Below are 20,520 nucleotides of genomic sequence, written 5' to 3' on the forward strand. Positions count from 1 at the left end.
GGTTCACTTTTGGAAATCTATGTTAAATGTGAGGCTTGGGCATTTCCATGTGCTGTAGAAATGGCCTGGTGCAAACCTTTCAGGTTTTAGGGCCAGCCGAAAATGAAACCCATGCTATCCTATTGTAAAAATGAGATTAAACGGCTATCCTTGGATCAGTTAATTGTGCAGTTATTCATAACCAATGAACATGTTCTGCTGCCTTTCTAATAGGCACAGCTATGAGCAAATGGGGAATGAATTCTTTAAGTTTGTGCTCAGTCAAATTAAATGTAGGATTTTATCTGAACAATAATCAAGCAAGACATTGATTCTCTAATTTAAAGAAGGTTACGTGGAGTTAGGATTCCTTGCACCTGTGGCTCAGGTCCATTCCAGAGACTGCATAAAAGCAGTTCAGAATTTATTGCTGTTTAGGCCAAAAACACACCGCCTTAGAAAGGTGTCATTGCTGTCATAGGCAAAGGCTGTGGAGTTATAAGTGGATAAAAGCATAATTTTCTGTACTAGCTTTACATAAAAGGGTATGGTGGGGGAATGCTTTCCAAATTTGGTCACCACCTGTGACTCATGGAAATATGGAGAAGTGCCCAGGCTTCTCTCCCCTACACAGCACTTACGTTTACATTTACCCTGTATCTTTTTCCTTTTTTTAATCAAATATCGCAGTTGCTCTCGATGAACATATTTCTGTTCACTTATAAGAAGTGCCACGGGCACATGCCTTCTCACTTATCTCAATCATAGACGAAAACAGCCTGAAAGACCAAACAGACTGCAGCTTCCTCTTTGTCATGTTGACACTAAACTTTTGAGCAGCAAGTCCCAATAAGCTTTTCAAGTTCAGACACTGATGTGTCACACTGCTGTTTCTCTTTAGCACAGGTGAAGACTAGCAGAAGTATTTTATACACCAGAGCTGTTTGACTAACTGCAGATGGGTGTGTCAGTGAATGAAAAGTGTGTGCCTTCAAACTGATTAGAGAAGTGTAAACTTTTGCTCAGAGCAGACAGTGAGCAGGAAGCTAGTTCAGCAATATGGTGTTCTAATGAAAAGAAGCACAAGCTCCTGATGGCTGTAACTTTGAAAAAAGCAGATTGATCTCTAGAATTTTTCCTGGGGAGAATTGTCCCTGGTATGAGACCCTGCATGCTGAGTGTAAACCCAAATCCCTTTACATGGGGGATTATAATTACCAAGAAGGTAAACCCCCTTACCTGTAAGCAGATAGTAATTTAAAAATAAATATATATATAAAAACTACAGAAACACAAAGAATTATATTCAGTAGGGGGGGAAGAAATGATTGACCGTTCAGTTAGCATGGAAAGGACTTGGATGGATGGCATCCCACAACCTACATGAGCCTCTTCGGGCCCTCTCTTTTGGGTGTGGAGCCATGGGTTTGAGGCAAGAGGGAAATGTATGGCGGCTTTGTGAACCTGGCTCTAAAATGTGGTATTCTACTGGCATTCATGGCTCTCTTGTTTAGGGTGGGAAGGGTTAAGGAGCTGTGTGTAATCATGCAGTGTGCTTGGCCTACTGCTAGAAGCACAGAATATTGTTACTATTTCAAAGCAGTAAAGAAATAAGCCCTTGGGTCCTCTTTCCTTTTGTTTTTAATTCCTTTGGCGTAAACTGGGCTAGTCATTGGGGGGGCTGGGGAGGAGAGAGAAATTGGTTTGAAACATAGTATTAGGCATACCCCTCTACTAAACTCTGATCTGAAGGATTCTGGACCTAGACATTGTGGGGATGGGCTATTAAAACAGGGCATTGAAGTCAAGCAAGGACTGTGAGCCCAACCCTTCTGCTCATCTCCCTTCAGATGGCATTTGCAGGGCAATCATTAACTCTCAAGCCCTGATTACTGTGCTGATTACACTTGATATCAGGAAGTCAGTGTATATCGCCGCTTACTTGCAAGTGATGGTATGTCTACACTGCAGTTAATAACCTACAGCTCGCTGGGGCTCTAAGGGGCTGTTTAATTGAGGTATAGACATTTGGGCTTGGGCTGGGCTGGACTGGGCTGTAGGACCCTGCAAGGTGGGAGTGTCCCAGAGCTTGCACTGCAGCCCCAGCCAGAATATCTGCACTGCAGTTAAACAACCACTGAGACAAAGCCCTGTGCGCCCAAGTCAGCTGGCTCAGACCAGTTGCATATTTTTAACTGCAGTGTAGAGATGCCTTGAGTCCAATAACTGCTTACAGACTTTGAAAGCTTGTTGTCCTGTCAGAAGTTCCTTTTTTATGGAACCCTCCCCTCACTTTGTGTATCGGGACTCTGGGAGGCTGCCAAGTTAGACTTAGACTACAGGACAAAAGAAGCAGAGGGGTGTCAGATTTTAGAGAAACAGTGTATTTCCTAAGCAAATCTAACAAAGGCCCTTTTGATAACCTTCAGAGACATGCTCAGGTTTTACTGTAACCTTGATCCAGCCCTCCCATAGAATAATTCCTTCAGTGGATGAGTGATCCCTTGGCTACTTTTAGGGAGGAGATAGCAATCATTTTGATTTGGGGGGGAGGGGAGAGTAATATCAGTATGGGATTACAGCATCCAAACTGATGCTTGTGATCATTCTTGCTTCCCCCAGCTCTTCCTAACTGTCATTGTGGGCTCTCAGAGATATTACTGATTTCGGGTGATAGTTTTGCTCTGTAAACCAGCAGGTGAACAAACGATAATGGAGTCTCTAACACTGGCACTGTCAAAGCACACTAGCAACTCGGTGCTCAAGGCTGTAAGACAGCTTCTGTTTTAAGCCCAGTTCCGGAAAGCCACCAATTTTTGCCAAAAAGAGTTTGTGTGTTTGTTTGTGTTTGTTACTAATTTGAGCTTCATAACTCAATGTTTGCCCAATTAATCTTAGAATTTCCACTAAAAAATTCTTTTTAATGGAAATTCTAAGATTAATTGGGCAAACATTTTGAGTTATGAAGCTCAAAGTAGTAACTTTTAAAATGTTCCTAATATCTTTAGGTCCACTCAACAAGCAGTGGGATGCATGCAACCCTCAAATATAGGGAATGGATATCATAAGCAATAGGAATTAGTATGAACATGTCTTAAAAGGATGAGCTTCCATATGAGGAGAGATTAGAAAGAGTGAGACTGTTCAGCTTAGAAAAGAGATGACAAAGGGGGGCCTGATAGAAGCCTATAAAATCATTAGTCTGGTATGGAGAAAGTGAATAAGGAAGTATTATTTGTTCCTTCACATAACACAAGAACCAGGGGTCACCCGATGAAATTAATAGGCAGAAGGTTTAAAACAAACGTAAGGAAGTACTTCTTTACACAACGCATAGTCAGCCTGTGGAACTCCTTGCCAGGGGATGTTGTGAATACCAAAATTATAACGGGTCAAAAAAGAATTTGATAAGTTCATGGAGGATAGGTCCATCAATAGCTATTAGCCAAGATGGTCATGGATGCAACCCCATGCTCCAGGTATCCCTAAACCTCTGACTGCTTGAAGGTGGGGCTGGATCACTTAATATAGTAAAAGCTGTTTTATCTGGCACTTCACCAATTGGAAAGCTCTATAAACTGGCATTTCTCATCTTCATTGAAATTCTGGTTTATAGTCCAGTTGGTGTGGGGCCCACAGAAGGATGGGGCACGGGAAGGAATGTGGAGCACGGGTTCTGGGAGGGAGTTGGAGTGTGGGAGGGGACTTGAGGCAGCAGGGTGGGGTGCAGGAGAAGGTGCAGAGTGCCGGATCTGGGGGGCATTCACCTCAGGCGGCTCCCCGCAAATGGCGACTTGTGCTGGCCACTCCTAGGCAGAGGCGCACAGGCAGCTCTGAACACTCCCCCCCAACCCGCACCAAGCACTAGCTCCACAGCTCTCATTGGCTGAGAACCACGGCCAATGGGAGCTGCAGGGGCAGCGCCTGCAGGCGGAGGCAGCGCATGGAGCAGCCTGCCCCGCCTCCACCTAGGAGCAGCCATGACAGGTCACTTGCAGGGAGCTGCCTGAGGTGAGTGCCGCAGCACCCCCGTCCCACACCCTAACCTGCTGCCCCGCACATCTTCTCACACCCAAACTCCCTCCCCCTTAGTTAGCCAGTATTTTTCACATACCGGCACCCCTCATCCCCCCCAACATGCCAGATAAAACAGCTTTTACTGTAATTGCCCTGTTCTGTCCATTCCGTCTGAAGTACCTGGCACTGGTCACTGTCGGAAGTCTGGATAATGGGCTAGATGGACCATTGGTCTGACTCAGTGTGACCATTCTTATGATGAATGTTAATGTTTTGTTTATGGGTGACGAAGCTCAAAAGTAGGCCTAGTTGACTGTCATTCCTCTGCTTTCATGTGTTAAAGGGGCAGCTGTTAAAAATGTCATTGGGGAATTCTGAAAACTAGTCTGGTTCAAGAGCCAGTTGTAAAACTTCCTCAACTCCCAAAACCTCTATATTCGGTGATGACTGCAGTGGTCCTGTATTGACCTTCTGAAAGACATGGCATGGTCTGGTAGGAGTTAACCTTTCCACAATGAATTGTGAGGTTGAATTTTATCTGTTGCTCTTCTCTTCAGGAATCCACCAACCCTGAAAATGTACTTCAGGTTACTTGGTCTCTGATTTAGACTTTGAAATGCTTTACAATAAACCAGCCTTAGCATTCTCTGTAGGAGTAGCACTGTATCCACTGAACATTATCAGTGTTCTCTTTTCTCTTGGCTTCCTGCAATCAGAACACCTGCTTGATCTGCCTAGTTTTACAAAGTAAGTCACTGATTGTGCCTCTCCCTTATTCTTAGCACTGGACATGTTGCCTTTCGGCTTCCCATTAAGAAACCAAAAGTATTGAGAGGTTTCACTGATGTTGTTATGCCTGGAAGGTTTTTTAAGAAGAGTACAGATAAGTCAGTTTCTTGTACTGTCCTCACCCACTATTTAAAATAAGTGCTCTTTGTATCAGAAATTAAAGTAGTTGGTGTATCTTAGCCATTTTTTCTAGACAGGTGAGCATGGTTACAAGTAGCTTTGTCTGCCTGAGTATACTGGCAAATGCTAAACACAATTTGACATGAAAGAATGAACCTGGCACTGAAAGTTTTATTCTACTTTTTTTCTCTCTCTCATGTTTCCCCCCTCTGCCTCTAGCCCATTTGTCTTAACAACTGCAGAGAGAGATCGTAGCATTGTTGGCTTAAACTTTGGGTTCAAAGCTGCAGCCCTGAATTCAGTAAACCAGCTCTTACGAACTGTTCTGGAAGATGAGTAGGCACGTATTTGGACATGTCTCATTCCTCCCCCGCCAGGCATACAAGCTGCAACAGACTCTTCACTCCCTGAAGTGCTGAATACCACAGATTATTGACACAGGTGTGGCTCGTCCTTTCAGCAAGAGCCCTGAAAGATTTTTTTTTTTAAAGTCTGTTTTATAAAAACTTCCAGAACATTGAGTAACTTGTGGTGCCACTTTCCTTGTATTCTTTTCACCAGCTAGAGCTAGATTGGAAGAATATGCACACTTGTATTAAAACATGACTTATTTTTTGACCCTCTGACTACCTGCAGAGAAACCTGCTGTTTTATTTTACATTCCTGGCTTCATAACTTTTCTATTAAATGTTCTTGAATGGTGCCAGATTGAGAGCCCTGGAAATCTCTCTTTACTTACAGAGCAATGACACCATACAGCATCAGTGCAAACCTTCTCATATCTTAACCAACCCTTTCATGCCTAGAGATGGTCCCTCAGGGTTGGTCTACACTACAGTTAGGTCGATGTAAGGTAGTTTACGTTGCCCTAACTCTGTAAGCTATTAAAATGTAGCTCCCACTGATGTAACTCGCCTACTACACCAACTTAACTCCACCTCCACGAGAGGCATAGCATAAGATCAGCATTTTAATTTAATTTTAAATAAAGCTTCTTAAACATTTTGAAAACCTTGTTTACTTTATATACGACAATAGTTTAGTTATAATATATAGACTTAGAGAGAGACCTTCTAAAAAAGTTAAAATGTATTACTGGCACACGGAACCTTAAATTAAAGTGAATAAATGAAGACTCAGCACACCACTTCTGAAAGGTTGCCGACCCCTGGTATAGAAGTAAATACTCATATTGCAGTATGGAAACTGTCAATTCTTCACTAAAGGTGGCTCGCCTCTGTTTTTCAGTGCTTTCAGGACATGGCCCCAACGGCTTCCTCTCATTTTTCTGATAAGTTCATTTTCTCCTCCCAAGCTGGGCAGTTTGCCTGGAGCCATGTGACAGAGCTGGCAAACAGGATATGGCCATAGGAAATGGGCTTGTATTGGGCTTTCTCCCGGGATTCTCCTTTTCTTTTTTATTTTGTTGGGAAAGGAAATAAAACTTTGTACTCTTGTTCTCCCCCTCCCTCCACACACTTGAACTCTATTCTGTTTACCAGCTTCTCTAATATAGCATATGTTACAACTGACAACTTTGGTGGGTGGGAGGTGAAATTGCCATTTCTTCCTGCAGCTCACTGTTTGCTCTTAACTTCTCAAGTCTGATGGATTTTAATATTTTGTCTGTCTCTACTGTAGGAATGACTAGGTAATCCAACTAACTATGTGTATTGGAGCATGTGCATTGCCCTGAGAAGGGTTGAGAAATTAATCATAACCTTTTTCCTGTCTACATATAGGTATTCTTCCCTCTTGCTTTGTTATGGCAGGTAGTGGAGATGAAGTGTTTGCGTCCAGACTTCAGATCCTTTCTGCATCAACTGAATGATGCTGTTGCCTTAGCAGATTCTTTAACGAGATTTTACTCCCCTCCCTCCACCCAATGCATGAATTGTTGTAGAGAGAAGGAAAATGTCCATTCACTTTTAGCTGTGCCTACTTTCCTGTGGGGTGAAACCTGCTGTAATGACCCTGGCACCAACAAGCTAGTATCTTTGTATTGGTCAAATACTCTAATAAAAACTTGGATTAAAGGTCGTCTTCTACTAGGCAGTACGTTCTGCTTGAACCCTGTGAGTGGTCACAAGTGTTGCTGTAACTTTTCATCTCTTTACAAATGTACTTTTGTGTAAATAGCTGTCCCTGTAACAAATCAATCTCTGCCAGCCCAGTCTCCAGTATCATGAGTATGCTTTGAATCTGGACACTGAATTGCAACAATCAGTGGAAAGAGAAAAGGAGTACTTGTGGCACCTTAGAGACTAACCAATTTATTTGAGCATAAGCTTTCGTGAGCTACAGCTCACTTCAGTGGGTTCACTTCATTTAGTCTCTTTCTCCTGATGTCCAGCCATGCCAGCCTGTCAGTTAGCATGCTCTTGTTTTGACTGGGATTGAACCAGTGAATAACTGGATGCCAGTCCTTACACAAGATCCCTGGCTTTGGAACTCTCTACCTCTCTCTTTTCAGGGCACTATACCCATTGTGATCTGCATATGTGGACTTGTTTTTAAAACTTTGTTCAGTAATCAGACACCAAGTTGATGAGCACTAAAGAAATGTATAAGTAAATCACAGAAGGCATCATGTCTCAGGATGCCCAGGCAGGGAAAGGATAACAGCACTATCAAGGTGTGTTTAAAATTATTATGGAACTGTCCAAAGGCCCTGATCAGGATCAGGGTCCCATTGTGTTGACTGCTGTACTGACTAATAGGAGGACACTGTAAACCTGTGGAATAGGTACGATCTAATTTAAGACAAGATGGAAAGAGCAGATATAATAAATAACAGGAGGGAGGATCTGATTAACAGAAGTAAGATCAGGCTAATTATGTGAAAACTTGGTGCTTCTAACCCATTCCATTGTTTTAATCAGCAGTGGTGGGGAAACTAGAGGGAGTTTGTGGGTCTGGCTTAGTTGAAAAGGCATGGGAAAGGAGAGAACCCAAGCTGGGGAATTTGACATTGACTTCTCAGTCAATCCAATTTCACAACTTGGATCTTGTTTTTTGCACCCAAGTCCCTCTAGCCATTACGTGCTTTCCTTCCCCACAAGGCAGTTATCTTCCCTCTCTCCCCTGCCCCCTCCCCTTCCACATGATTAAAATGCGCTCCTAGTAATTTATGCCACTGCAGCTGTGAAGTTGATGGTAACTCTTGCCAAAGGGTACCAATCCTAACTCCAGTAGCTGTGGTGGTCTGCGGTGTGGGTGTGCGCTTTGTACTGGATTTATGGATTTTGTTTCAGGAAGGATTTAGCAAGCATTGTTGTAAATAAGTCTATTCTTTCCATCAAATAAAATGGACTTTTCTCGGTAAATCTTCTGAAGCTTAAATTCTTCAGTGTCAGATTCATATTGTTTTCATTTCCTTCCTATGTTTTAATCTCTGTTCCCACTGAGGGGATTGCTGTTGATTTTTGCAGTGGGACCTGATGGTAGGCTGTATTCTTGTGTGGTGTGTGTGTGTGTGGGTTTTTTTTGTTTGGTTTTTGTTTTGTTTAAAAACCTTCCATAGTGGGGACACACCCTGCAGTTTTGTTGGACTGAATCTCTTACTAACAGTCCATATCTCGCCACAGTAGGCTGGGGAGTTTAACTAGAATATGTTGCTTTCATGTTGCAATTCTTACATGTAACAAGCAGAAACAGTGCCTGTCCTTCGTCAACAGGTATGAATCCATCTTGATGGTTCAGTTTAATAATAAATACAACCGTTGGGCTGCCAGAGGGAGTGTCTCATTGCCCAAGGTTTGAAAAAGGCACTTGCCTGCTTGCTCAACAGTAGTAAATGGGGAAACTTTTTCTGAACGCTAGCAGAACAGTAATACTGAAACTTAAATAGTAGCTGAAGTCAATCATTGGTGAAAATGATAATCTTGTAAGTCTTGCTAAACTGCTCTGGAACATGCAGACCAGAAGTCATATGGCTTGTTATGCATGAGATCAGTCTAGAGATCTTAAAAATGTAGGTGATCAGAGGTCCCTAAAATCTGACTTTTATATTTCCTTGCTCTGCACCTCCATCCACCTGCACCAGATGCTGACCATTAGCAGCATCTCTGTAAGATTTATTGTCCCCTTCACTACTGCTCAGAAGCAGAAAGCAGCAGTAGTGAAACTGACCAGTCTGGCAAATGTCATAGTGTGAGCCACTGCTTGGAGTAGCTGTGAACAGTAACAAGTTGATTGAGGGATGACCAGCAGGAGGGGGATAGATGGCAGTGAAGAGCTGACCTTCCCAACTGGGGAGGTGAGGGGAAGAATTGTGGGGTACACCTTTCTTGAGAGGAGAGAGATGGGAAGGGTCTCCCCTTCTAATGGGAGAAGAAGGGAGATGGACTATTTTACACTAGTGTTCCCACTGTTCTGAGCACTGGTGGCTCTGCAGTAGTGCAAGATTTGGAGAAAACCTCCCGTTTTGAAGACAAGATCTGCCTTTAGTATAAAGAAAAGGAGTACTTGTGGAGACTAACAAGTACTCCTTTTCTTTTTGCGGATACAGACTAACACAGCTGCTACTCTGAAACCTGCCTTAGTATAAAACCTTAGTAAGCAGAGATTGTGTCTCTCTCAAGTGGGTCTCTTCAGCCACAGCCATGGCTGCCATAAAACCAACTGAGTAAATTCTTTACCTCTCAGGGGCACATATCCATGGTCTCTCAAGACTGAAAGATGCCTACTACTACTTAGTGAATATATTCACTCTATCCTTCACAAAATGGGGTGGGGAAAAACCCCTTTATTTTACACTTCATTCTGGCAGTTTTCACTTATCAGCTTGCAATATCAGATGGGACAAAAGCCTTTCCATTAAGCTTGGGATATGAAGGAACAAGAGGTCAGCTCTTTTTCTGTAGCTTGTCTGAGTTTCATACCTCCCTGGTGATGGAGATAGCTATTGGCTAAATAAGCAGCAGTTTATCTCTGGCTTGATTTCATTAGTGTTGTCAGCCCAGTGTCCAGAAAAAGACTTTAACCACAAACATAAATGTAGGTACCCTCCCACACAGCATTCCAGAGCTCAAGGTTGTGAAAACAAAGCAGTGCTGGCGCTCAGTGAAACACTGGGGGTGAAATCCAAGCCCTATTGACTTCAGTGAGTGCTCCCCATTGGAACATGGTCACTGTGTACAACTTTTCACAGATGTGCGACTTATTGACTTAATTTTCACCAAGGAATGTGTATTTTATGGCAGCATAAGTATCTGGCTTGATTCTGGACACAACCAATGCACAGTGCTGCTTGACTAGCCTCAGTGATACTCAGACCTCAGTGGTTCAGGAGCCAAATTAGCGATCAACATGACCCACAAAAGCCACAGTAGTGTGAATTCATTGTTCCATCACAAAGAGCCACAGGAGACACATTAAAGAGCCACTTATGGCTCACAAGCCACAGTCAGAGTATCACTGAGCTAACTTCTCCTTTTCCAGTGCTTTAAGTATATAGTGCTATGAATGCTTCTGATGCCTTATGTAAACAGATCAGATCCCTTACTCTGGGGTTTAAAATTTTCCTCCACTTATATTCGTCAAAATATCTTCCTTTTCTTAAATGCTCTGGAAAACTTGTTAGTCAGTGTCAAAAATGGATATTCTTTTCCACTTACCACACTAAAGGGTGGCAACCCTGCACTTTTACATTGTGCCTCTTTATATTATTCCTCAAAGCTTTCCCTCCCTCAACTTTTAATTTGGTCTGGGATCAGATCCGTAGCACATTAAATACAGTGAACTGTTTTTCTTAAAATTTAAACACCCTCACTTCTGCTTCATGTGTTTGAAGCCTATGCTAAAATCTCAAGGGGAACCATGCAGAGTAAAGCCTTTGTTTATATGAAGTCCCACGAACACTAATGGGAGTTATGTCTAAGGCCGTGTCCACACTACAGGCGCTATAGTGGCATAGCTACAGCGCTATCGCTGCACTGCTGTAACCTCGTAGCATCAATGCAGACTACATCAATGGAAGGGGCTTTTCCATCACTGTAGGAACTCCACCTCCCTGAGTGACAGTAACTAGGTTGAGGGGAAGCATTCTTCCATCAGTCTAGCTGCCTCTATGCTCGGGCTTAGGCCAACATAGCTGTGGTGCTCAGAGCTGTAGATTTCTACCTTTTGTCAACCTATATTTTAAGTATAGACCAGGCCTTAATGCAGGGATGGGCAAACTATGGCCACATCCGGCCCACGGGACTGTCCTACCTGGCCCCTGAGCTCCCGGCCGGGGAAGCTCACCCCTGGCCCCTCCCCCGCAGCAACGCCACCACACGGGCAGCGCGGCTTGTGCACGCCCACCTCCCAGGCTTTCAAATAAGCCTATCCTGCCTCTCTGAGTGGCGGGGGGTAAGGGGGAGTTGGATAAGGGGCAGGAGGCCCCGGGGGGCAGTCAGGGGGCAGTTGGATGGGGTAGAGGTTTGCCCACTCCTGCCTTTAATGCTATGTGGACCTTTTGAGAAGTTAGAAGTTCTGTGCTCCCAGGAGGTGCTGGTGGATGTGGACAGTCAGAGTTCTAATCTCTTTGCCATTATCTAAAGCCTTGTCTACACTACTGGGGTATGTCAACCTAAGTTAAGCTACTCCAGCTACATGAATAACTTAACTGCAGTCGATGTAGCTTAGGTCGACTTACCGCAGTGTCTTCACTACACTGTGTCGATGGGAGACGCTCTCCCGTTGACTTATCTTACCGTTCTCGGGGATCAGGTGTACCGGAGTCAACCGGAAAGCACTCTGCCGTCAATTTAGTCGGTCTTCACTAGATCTGATAAATCAACACCTGCTGTATCAATTGCAGCAGCGTCGATCTCCCTGGTAGTGAAGACAAATCCTTAGGGATTGTCTACACGTGGAATTATTCTGAGTTAACTTCATGTGTGGACTCGTATACTGGAAGGGAGAAAATGTGGCTTTTTCTGAATTCATTTAACACATTTTGGAAGAAGATGCTTTTATTCTGGAATAAATGCCCCCATATGGAGTTATTCTGGAATAGCTATGGCATTCCAGAATAACTTTCATGTGTAGACAAGCCCTTACTGTACGACTTTGGGCAAGGTGTTGAAATTTTGTTTTCCCATCTATTATATAGGGATACTTCTTGCCTGATGCAAAAGGATGTTGAGGTTTACTAGATGAACACTTTTGAGTGAGTAAAGTACCATGTAGGGGCTAAGAACCAGTCCTTCATTTTAATGGCAAGCCATTTGTAAGGTTTGAAATGAGGGACTTAATGAAAGGTTGTTTAGATGCCTTCAGGTTATTAATCATGGAACAGCAGGTATACTTCATTCATCAGTAAGAAAAATTCATATCCTCTGGGCAGAGGGTGTGGTTATGATTCCTTAGAACTTGTTTTCTTCATTGTGCATGTTTAGAGTTTCTGATGTCTTGGTTGTGCCCTAAGGATGTGGACACTGGACTTGATGGCATGACTGCAGTTCTGGATAGTCTGGAGATGATGGCATCATGCCTGTCTTGTACAGGTGGCTCCTTTGGTTAAATATATATCTACCAAATGTTAGGGTGATCCATTTTGTATAAACCGCCATAAATGGGGAAGACTCTTTCCTTCTAGGAACTGTAGAGCACAAACCAAGATAGAGAAACATTTTCCTCCCAGAAATCAATACTATATTTGTGATTTTTTGGAATTTCATAGAATCACACCAATCCTGTTCCGCCCTAATTTATTTGTGATATGTTACAGGTCTTAAAACTCAATTTTTTATGCTTAAAACAAGAAAGTTACCAAGAGGAATTTCAGTCATCCAGTTACTACTGTTAAGACTACTGTCTGCTCTTTCCTGAGGCCTGGCCTACACGACAGACGTAAGCTGCCTAGCATTGACCTAGCTGTGGAAGTGTCTTTGCTTAAATTTGGCTCCTGTCAGTGTAAGTGCCTGTTTAGTAACACCACCTCCCTGAACAGCATAGTCACGATCAGTGTAATTAGGTTAATGCAGGAGCTGTCCCACAATACCTCACACTGACAATACAATCAATACAAGCGCTCCTAGTGAGAACGCGCACTGCCGACACAAGGAGCCAAGCGTGAACACACACAAGCTGTTTAATTTGAGATGGATCACTTGATGATTACCTGTTCTGTTCATTCCTTCTGAAGCACCTGGCATTGGCCACTGTTGGAAGACAGGATACTGGACTAGACGAACCATTGGTCTAACCCACTATGGCTGTTCTTATGTTAAGTAGTTAGATCAGCATAATTTTGTATTGTAGACAATGGCCTCAGTTTCAGATTTACTATTGCAATGATTGCTCCAGATGATTTAAAGGTGACCTGCAAACGGTGTTTTGAAAATTCAGCAACTTTACCTATATGTGGTAAATGCCCTTCTTAGCAGTTATTAGCTTAAAACCATGATAAGTGAGTGGCCTGCTGAATGCTTTCTTAGCCTGGTTATTTGGGAGAGTTACCACATTTCTAAAAGCTGTTGAATTTCTGACCATTTCCTTTGGTCACCTTTAAGTATGTTCGCAGCAGTATAATTCATTCCAAGGGGATCTCCTCCCATCGTTCTGTGTACCATTCTCATTCATGCGTTAATGTCATCTAGGTATTCCTTGTAGAAAAACAAGGAGAGGCTAGAACTCTAGATAAGGACTAGGGACAATAGGTGCTTACTGAAGTAGTCCTCTTTTCCCAATGGTATCCCCTCAGAAGAAAAGAACGATCAAATAACCACCTCACTATGGGTGGAGTAAAAAGTAGTGTTTTCTTTTCCCCACAAAGATGTTAAGATTTAAATTTGTGTAAAGTGCGATAATATGTATATAGTAAGATCCGTTAAGCTGTGGAATGGTGTCCCATGAGACTGTGCTTGAGACATGATTAAATCACTCTAGGCACAATCCGGCATTGGTTGGAGGGGAAGGACCCAGTGATTCTCTTCCATATCTGTAACTGTATGAACTTGTTTTTTCATAAGCTAGTCTGTTGTGCTCATTCTTGGTATGTGAATATTTCACATTTTATGAATTTGCCCTCACAGCAATCCTATGAGGTAGGGAAGGATTATCCCCATTTTACAGATGGGCTGCTGAGGCACACACTGTTAGTGATTTACCCACAGTCACCCACTGTTAGGAATATAGGAACAGACACCATATCACCTGAATCCCAGTCCAGTGCTTTAACCTGAAGACAGTGTCCCTCCTCTCAGTGGATACTTAAAATTACTTGCTGGGAAATTTCCTGCAGACTCCTAATTTAATGATATAGTCAGGAGAAAATTAAAAATAGATACTTATTATCCATCAAAAGGCTTTTAAATGGCCTGAGAGAATAAGTGGTAGGATACTGGCATCTAGAGACTACACTGTGGGCACATTAGCTATGTATAGGAAGATCAGTACTATCAAAGACACAATAGTCCAGTCCAGTTCAGTTCCACATAAAAGGACAAGACTGGTTCCTAGCCAGCTGGCTAGCAGGCACATGTGTTCCTCCATGTACCTCATTTTTTAAAATAGCCTCAGCCTTATGTTTCTATGACCCGAATGTACTTGCAGCCACAATGCTTTTTAATGAAAGGCGGTAAATATCACTACACTGCATTTAGTTCTACAAAAGGAATGCTGGGTTTTTGATCCCAAAGGCAGTGAAGCCCTCTGGGAATTGGTGGTTTTTATAATGCCAGCCTGATTTTGGCACAGCAAATGTGCAAATTAGCTTACTGACCTCTCCTTCTCTTCCCCTCACCCAACATAAAAAGCCCCTCCTTAATGGAGTATAGTGGTGAAAGTTTGGTTGCTAAGCAACAAGGAGGCAGCATTGTGTTCATTTCAGGTTGAATGAATAGATTCAGTGTTCTGAGAAGCTGAGGAATTTTGGACTCGGAGCCCAATGAATCATGAAAGGCTTTTTTGGGAAGAGGGAGGTGGTTAGAATACTGTTGCCACGGCTGCTTCAGGGTCCTTGTGTCATTTGGGGAGAATTGTGTAAGAACTAGTCATTTTCCTGGGACCTTCGAAGTGTTTTGATGCTTGCTTCCCAAACCTGGCCCTGGATAATCTTTCACCACATTCTCAAGATGACCTTTTTCCATAACCCCCATTCTCTTGTAGAAATCCATAGTGCCAAATTCTTCTCTTAAACCTATGTAAATGTAAGTTCAAAATAACCTCACATGAGTGTAACCACGAACAATTTGGCCCATGGTCTTATCACTACTTAGCAATCCCCTCAAATCAGCAATATTTCCTGTTGCGATGAGTAACTCTTGCTTTCAGTATAGCCACTCTTATCTGAGGCGCTCTGTCAGCAAAGATAATGAACTGGTGTTGCTTCTGATCCTGCCTTGCATTGCAGTGCTAACTCTGGTGCTTGGATGTTACTATTCTGTAGTGCTAATTACACTGTTGGGAGTACCTTGTCAAAAGACTGATAGACTGGCATTTTCGCTTCTCCATTTGACTACTTCCCCCTTTTTCATGGTGATCTCACTGAGATCTTGGACAGCATTGGGGTCTACCAAACAATTTATATGGGATCTTGTTTCCATTTATACCCCTTTAAGGGAATTCTAATATTGAAGTCTGAGTTGTGAATGAATAAAAAGGTTCCCTAACAGGGAGATATACTATGGCTGTGCACTATTGGCTAAGTGTGTTGTATGTTTTAGGGGTGGTAGGAACCTTCCTCTGAAGCACTCACTGGGTGTTATCCACGGTCAGTGGTCAGGTACCAGGCTTGATGAATCAATGGTCTTAAGACCTGATACTCCCTCCCACCCCCCCAGGTATTGAATACCACAACTCTCACTGAAGTTACTGGGAGATGAGAATGCTCAGTGCTTGTAGAAATCAAGCCTTAATTCTTCAATAAAATTGTCTTTGCAAGAATAGAAAACATCCTATAAGGGTTTGATGGCTTTCGTGATGTCAGTAGTTCTGCTGAAAAGGATCTGTGGGTTATAGTGGATCACAAACTGAATGAGTCAACAGCGTGATGCAGTTGCAAAAAAGGCTAATATCATTTGGAGGTGTATTAGCAGGAGTGTTGAATGTAATTGTCCCACTCTTCTTGGCATTGGTTAGGCTTCAACTGGAATACCTGTTCACTTCTGGATACCATACTTTAAGAAATATGTGAACAGATTGGAGAGAGTCCAGAGAAGAACAAAAAGGATAAAAAGTTTAGAAAATCTGACCTATGAGGAAAAGTTAAAAATACTGGGCATCTTTAGTCTTGAGAAAAGAGACTGAGGGGACCTGATAAGTTTTCAAATTGTTAAGGGTTGTTCTAAAGAGGACAGTGATCAATTGCTCTCCACGACCACTGAAGGCAAGATAAGAATAATGGGCTTGATCAAGAGCAAGGGAGATTTTAGATTAGGAAAAAATTTCTGATTATAAGGGTAGTTAGTTCTGGAATAAGCTTCCCACAGAAGTTGTGTAATCCCTATCATTGGAGGTTTGTAAGAACAGGTTGGACAAACACCTGTCAGAGATGAATGTCCAGGTTGACTTGTTGACTTCTTGAGGTCCCTTCCAGTCCTACATTTCTGATTTTGAGGGCGAGCATTGCCTTGTGTTTAATATTTTACATTCCTTTCTTCCTTCTAATCTTTATCTAGCTGTTCTGAGAGCCAATATATACATTTGAGTAGCCAGTGATTCTAGTGCATGACCTATCTTGCTAACATTGTTATATTTTCCTCCATCAGGAGTTCTCAGAACTGGAGAAGAGAGATCCCCAGGAGCTAGTTGGTAAGTTGACATAATGCTATAGATCTTAAAATATACATGCAAACCATCTTTTTGTGCTTCTCTCTCCACTAATGAAGATCTTGGATCCCTTCTGTTCATGCAGTTTTTAATTGGCTTATTCTCTGTGCTCATTTTCATCTCAGTGGAATATTTTCAGTGACTTAATCTACTGGGCTAATGTTTGTTTGGCTTGAACTTCGGACGGGAGGCAGTCATGCCCAAAATGTGTGCAAATATTTTTATATGCAACTCCAATATAGGGGAAATACAAAAAGGTCTTTTTTTTTATTCATCTCGAAAATAAAAACTAGTAATGATTTTGTCCAGGCAGCCTCTTTCAGAACCCTCATATAATAGGGGAAGGGGAGGGACTTAAGGAAATTGTTACTGAAAATAGCCTCATCAACACTACTGCTAGTTTTATTTTCTATTTAAAGTATGGATGTATTGTAACACATGGGTTCCGTTTGTTGCCATTGTGCTAAAGAAGGAATCCCTAGACTGTGTAGCCTAAGTCAACATTGCAAAACTGGCATGGAAACTTACCAACCTAAATACAAAATCTGTTCCATCTTTGTCATGAGCAGCAGGATGGTGGGGCAGAATCTGATCTTTCTTGCCTATGAAACAATTACCCTGAACAAATAGAATTCTGCAAAAGATCTAGCCCTACCTGCTTAAAGGACCACTTTTGAACCTGCAATTGCTACTACACCTTCACTGTGGCTAACCATAGTGAGTTTGCTTATGATGATTATAGTTAGTAAAATGGTAAATTGAAGAAGGTGGTGGAGGGAGTTCTTTGCTGTGAATGTTACCCTGTTATGTCAGTGTGTATATCTGACCTATCAGTCCTCATCCTCAAAGGAAACCTGCACACCACTTTCAAAAGATGTGCCTGGAAGCTTAAATACATAACTTTGCTAGACACTAAAAGTGATGGACTGAACAGAGAGACTGAATATATGGCTTATTACAAAATCTGTAAACCACTAACACTCCCCAGTTGCTCGCCTCCCTCCCCCGCCTTCCATTCCTGCCTATGACTGGAGGGGTGTTAACAAGCCATTTTATCTTGAATGGTCCCTTGAAATATGTGTTAATTGTTTATGTTAAACAATCTGTTCCACCTTATATATAGCTGTGACACTCGGAGACTATGGCCTTGTCTACACCACCAAGTTTTGTCAATAAAAGTGATGTTGACATCCAAAAGCCAACATAATAAAAATCGGAATCTCACGTTCACTTTGTTTCCTCTGTCAGCAGAGTGCGTCCACAGTGGGGGTACTATCCTCGATAGTGTGAGCAATTGACTGTGGGTACCTATCCCAGACTCCAGCTTGACACCTTCTGTCACCAGGTGTTGTGGGAAGGCGGAGTGAATTGCAGCGTACCTTGGGACTGGGCTTAATGTCCCGTGATGCATTGCTTTCTGTCCCAGCACTCCATGGGCTTCTGGCTTTCTTTCACAGCATTTTTTGCAACGGCCCTCCTTTGCTGTGCACCTTGACATCTTTGGGAGAAGATGCTGCACTGCTCTCCTGTGCTCTGTTAACTGTCACAAAGACATCGCGGATGGCAGTGCAGTTAATCGTGAAGTTCCTAACTGAAGAAGACTCGCAGGCACCTGACATGTTGCGTGATATGGATAGAAGCAATTTTAGATTGCTTTTGGCATTCACAGAACAGCTGCATAGGGTAGATCGTCGCTTTTGGGGTTGGGAAACAAGTACTGAACAATGGGATCTTATCGTGCAGTGTGGAAGAAGAGCAGTAGCTGCAGAACTTTAAGATGCAGAAAGCCACCTTCCTAAAACTGCCCTATTGGTAGAGAAGCGTGTGGCAATCGCTGTGTGGAAGCTGGTGACTCCAGACTATCGGTCGGTTGCAAATCAATTTGGAGTGGGGAAGTCAACCCTGGGGCTGTGTTAATGCAAGTGTGCAAGGGAAATGTGCATGAAATAGTGGATAGCTTTGTAGAAATGGGTTTCCCTAACTGTGGAGGGGCAATAGATGGCGCACACATTCCAATTTTGGCATCAGATCACTTTGCGACAAAGTATATCAATAGCATCAATAGGAAGGGGTACTTCTCCATAGTGTTGCAGGCGCTTGTGGATCACTGTGGGTGTTTCACTGACATCAGCGCAAGGTGGTCTGGAAAAGTGCAGGACTCACACATCTTCAGGAACATTGGCCTGTACAGAAAGCTACAAGCGGGGACTTTCTTTCCAAACCAGAAGATTACAGTGGGAGATGTTGAAATGCCCATAGTGATCTTGGGAGACCCGACATACCCCTTACAGCCATGGCTCATGAAACCTTACACGGGACACCTGGACAGCCGTAAGGAGCAGTTCAACAGGCTGAGTAGGTGCCGCATGACAGCTGAATGTGCCTTTGGCAGATTAAAGGTGTGCTGGCGATGCCTTTATGGCAGGTTAGACCTTAATGAATATAATAATCCTATAGTCATAGCCGCATGCTGTGTGTTGCATAATCTCTGTGAAGCTAAAGTGAAAGGTTTGCTCTGAGATGGAGTGCTGAGGCAGACTGCTTGGCTGCTGATTTTGAGCAGTCAGATGCTAGGGCTATCCGAGGAGCCCAAAGGGGGGCAATTTGAATCAGGGAGGCCTTGAGGCAGCACTTTGAAAATGAGAACTAGTGATGTGTATATCCCTGTGATTGGTTCTTCAATGTTACATTACATGTAGTTTTCCTAGGAAGCAATGATGACATTTGGGGCCTTGTGTTCTAGTAAGCAAATGATTAAAATGCCTGCATGTATTGGTAGTGCCTGCAATCTCAATTTGTAGAAAACAAAGAAAGATTTACCATTTGAAAACTTTGCTTTTATTGCACAAGAAACAGCACACACAAAGATGCTTGGTGGGAAAAGAGGAACCAGGGAAGGGCAAAAAGAAAAGGAGTACTTGTGGCACCTTAGAGACTAACCAATTTATTTGAGCATAAGCTTTCGTGAGCTATAGCTCACTTCATCGGATGCATACTGTGGAAAGTGTAGAAGATCTTTTTATACACACAAAGCATGAAAAAATACCTCCCCCCACCCCACTCTCCCGCTGGTAATAGCTTATCTAAAGTGATCACTCTCCTTACAATGTGTTTGCTAATCAAGGTGGGCCATTTCCAACACAAATCCAGGGTTTAACAAGAACAGCTGAGGGGGGGGGGGGGGGGGGAAACAAGGGGAAATAGGTTACCTTGCATGATGACTTAGCCACTCCCAGTCTCTATTCAAGCCTAAGTTAATTGTATCCAATTTGCAAATGAATTCCAATTCAACAGTCTCTCACTGGAATCTGGATTTGAAGTTTTTTTTGTTGTAATATCGCAACTTTCATGTCTGTAATCGCGTCTGTAATTTGCTTCAGGTTGGGGGGCTGTCTGTAGGCAAGGACTGGCCTGTCTCCCAAGATTTGTGAGAGTGTTGGGTCATCCTTCAGGATAGGTTGTAGATCTACAACCTATCCTGAAGCAAATACTCACCAGCAACCACATACCACACAACAGAACCATTAACCCAGGAACCTATCCTTGCAACAAAGCCCGTTGCCAACTGTGCCCACATATCTATTCAGGGGACACCATCACAGGACCTAATAACATCAGCCACACTGTCAGAGGCTCGTTCACCTGCACATCCACCAATGTGATATATGCCATCATGTGCCAGCAATGCCCCTCTGCCATGTACATTGGTCAAACTAGACAGTCTCTACGTAAAAGAATAAATGGACACAAATCAGATGTCAAGAATTATAACATTCATAAACCAGTCGGAGAACGCGTCAATCTCTCTGGTCACGCGATTACAGACATGTAAGTTGCAATATTACAACAAAAAAA

At 42.9% G+C, this 20,520-nt stretch overlaps 1 protein-coding gene across 4 annotated transcripts in view; it reads left to right on the plus strand.

Moving 5' to 3' along the window:
• Nucleotides 1–20,520, plus strand: part of LOC102943751 (SAP30 binding protein) — a 57,541-nt gene that overhangs the window by 12,072 nt on the left and 24,949 nt on the right. For all 4 annotated transcript variants that reach the window (XM_037914322.2, XM_027834751.3, XM_007072552.4 and 1 more), the window contains one exon: nt 16,605–16,647. In XM_037914322.2, coding sequence (XP_037770250.1) covers nt 16,605–16,647 — 43 coding nt within the window. The remainder of the gene's footprint in view (nt 1–16,604; nt 16,648–20,520) is intronic.

The sequence above is a fragment of the Chelonia mydas genome, chromosome 14 (genome assembly GCF_015237465.2).
Source record: "Chelonia mydas isolate rCheMyd1 chromosome 14, rCheMyd1.pri.v2, whole genome shotgun sequence".
Taxonomy (NCBI): Eukaryota; Metazoa; Chordata; order Testudines; family Cheloniidae; genus Chelonia; species Chelonia mydas.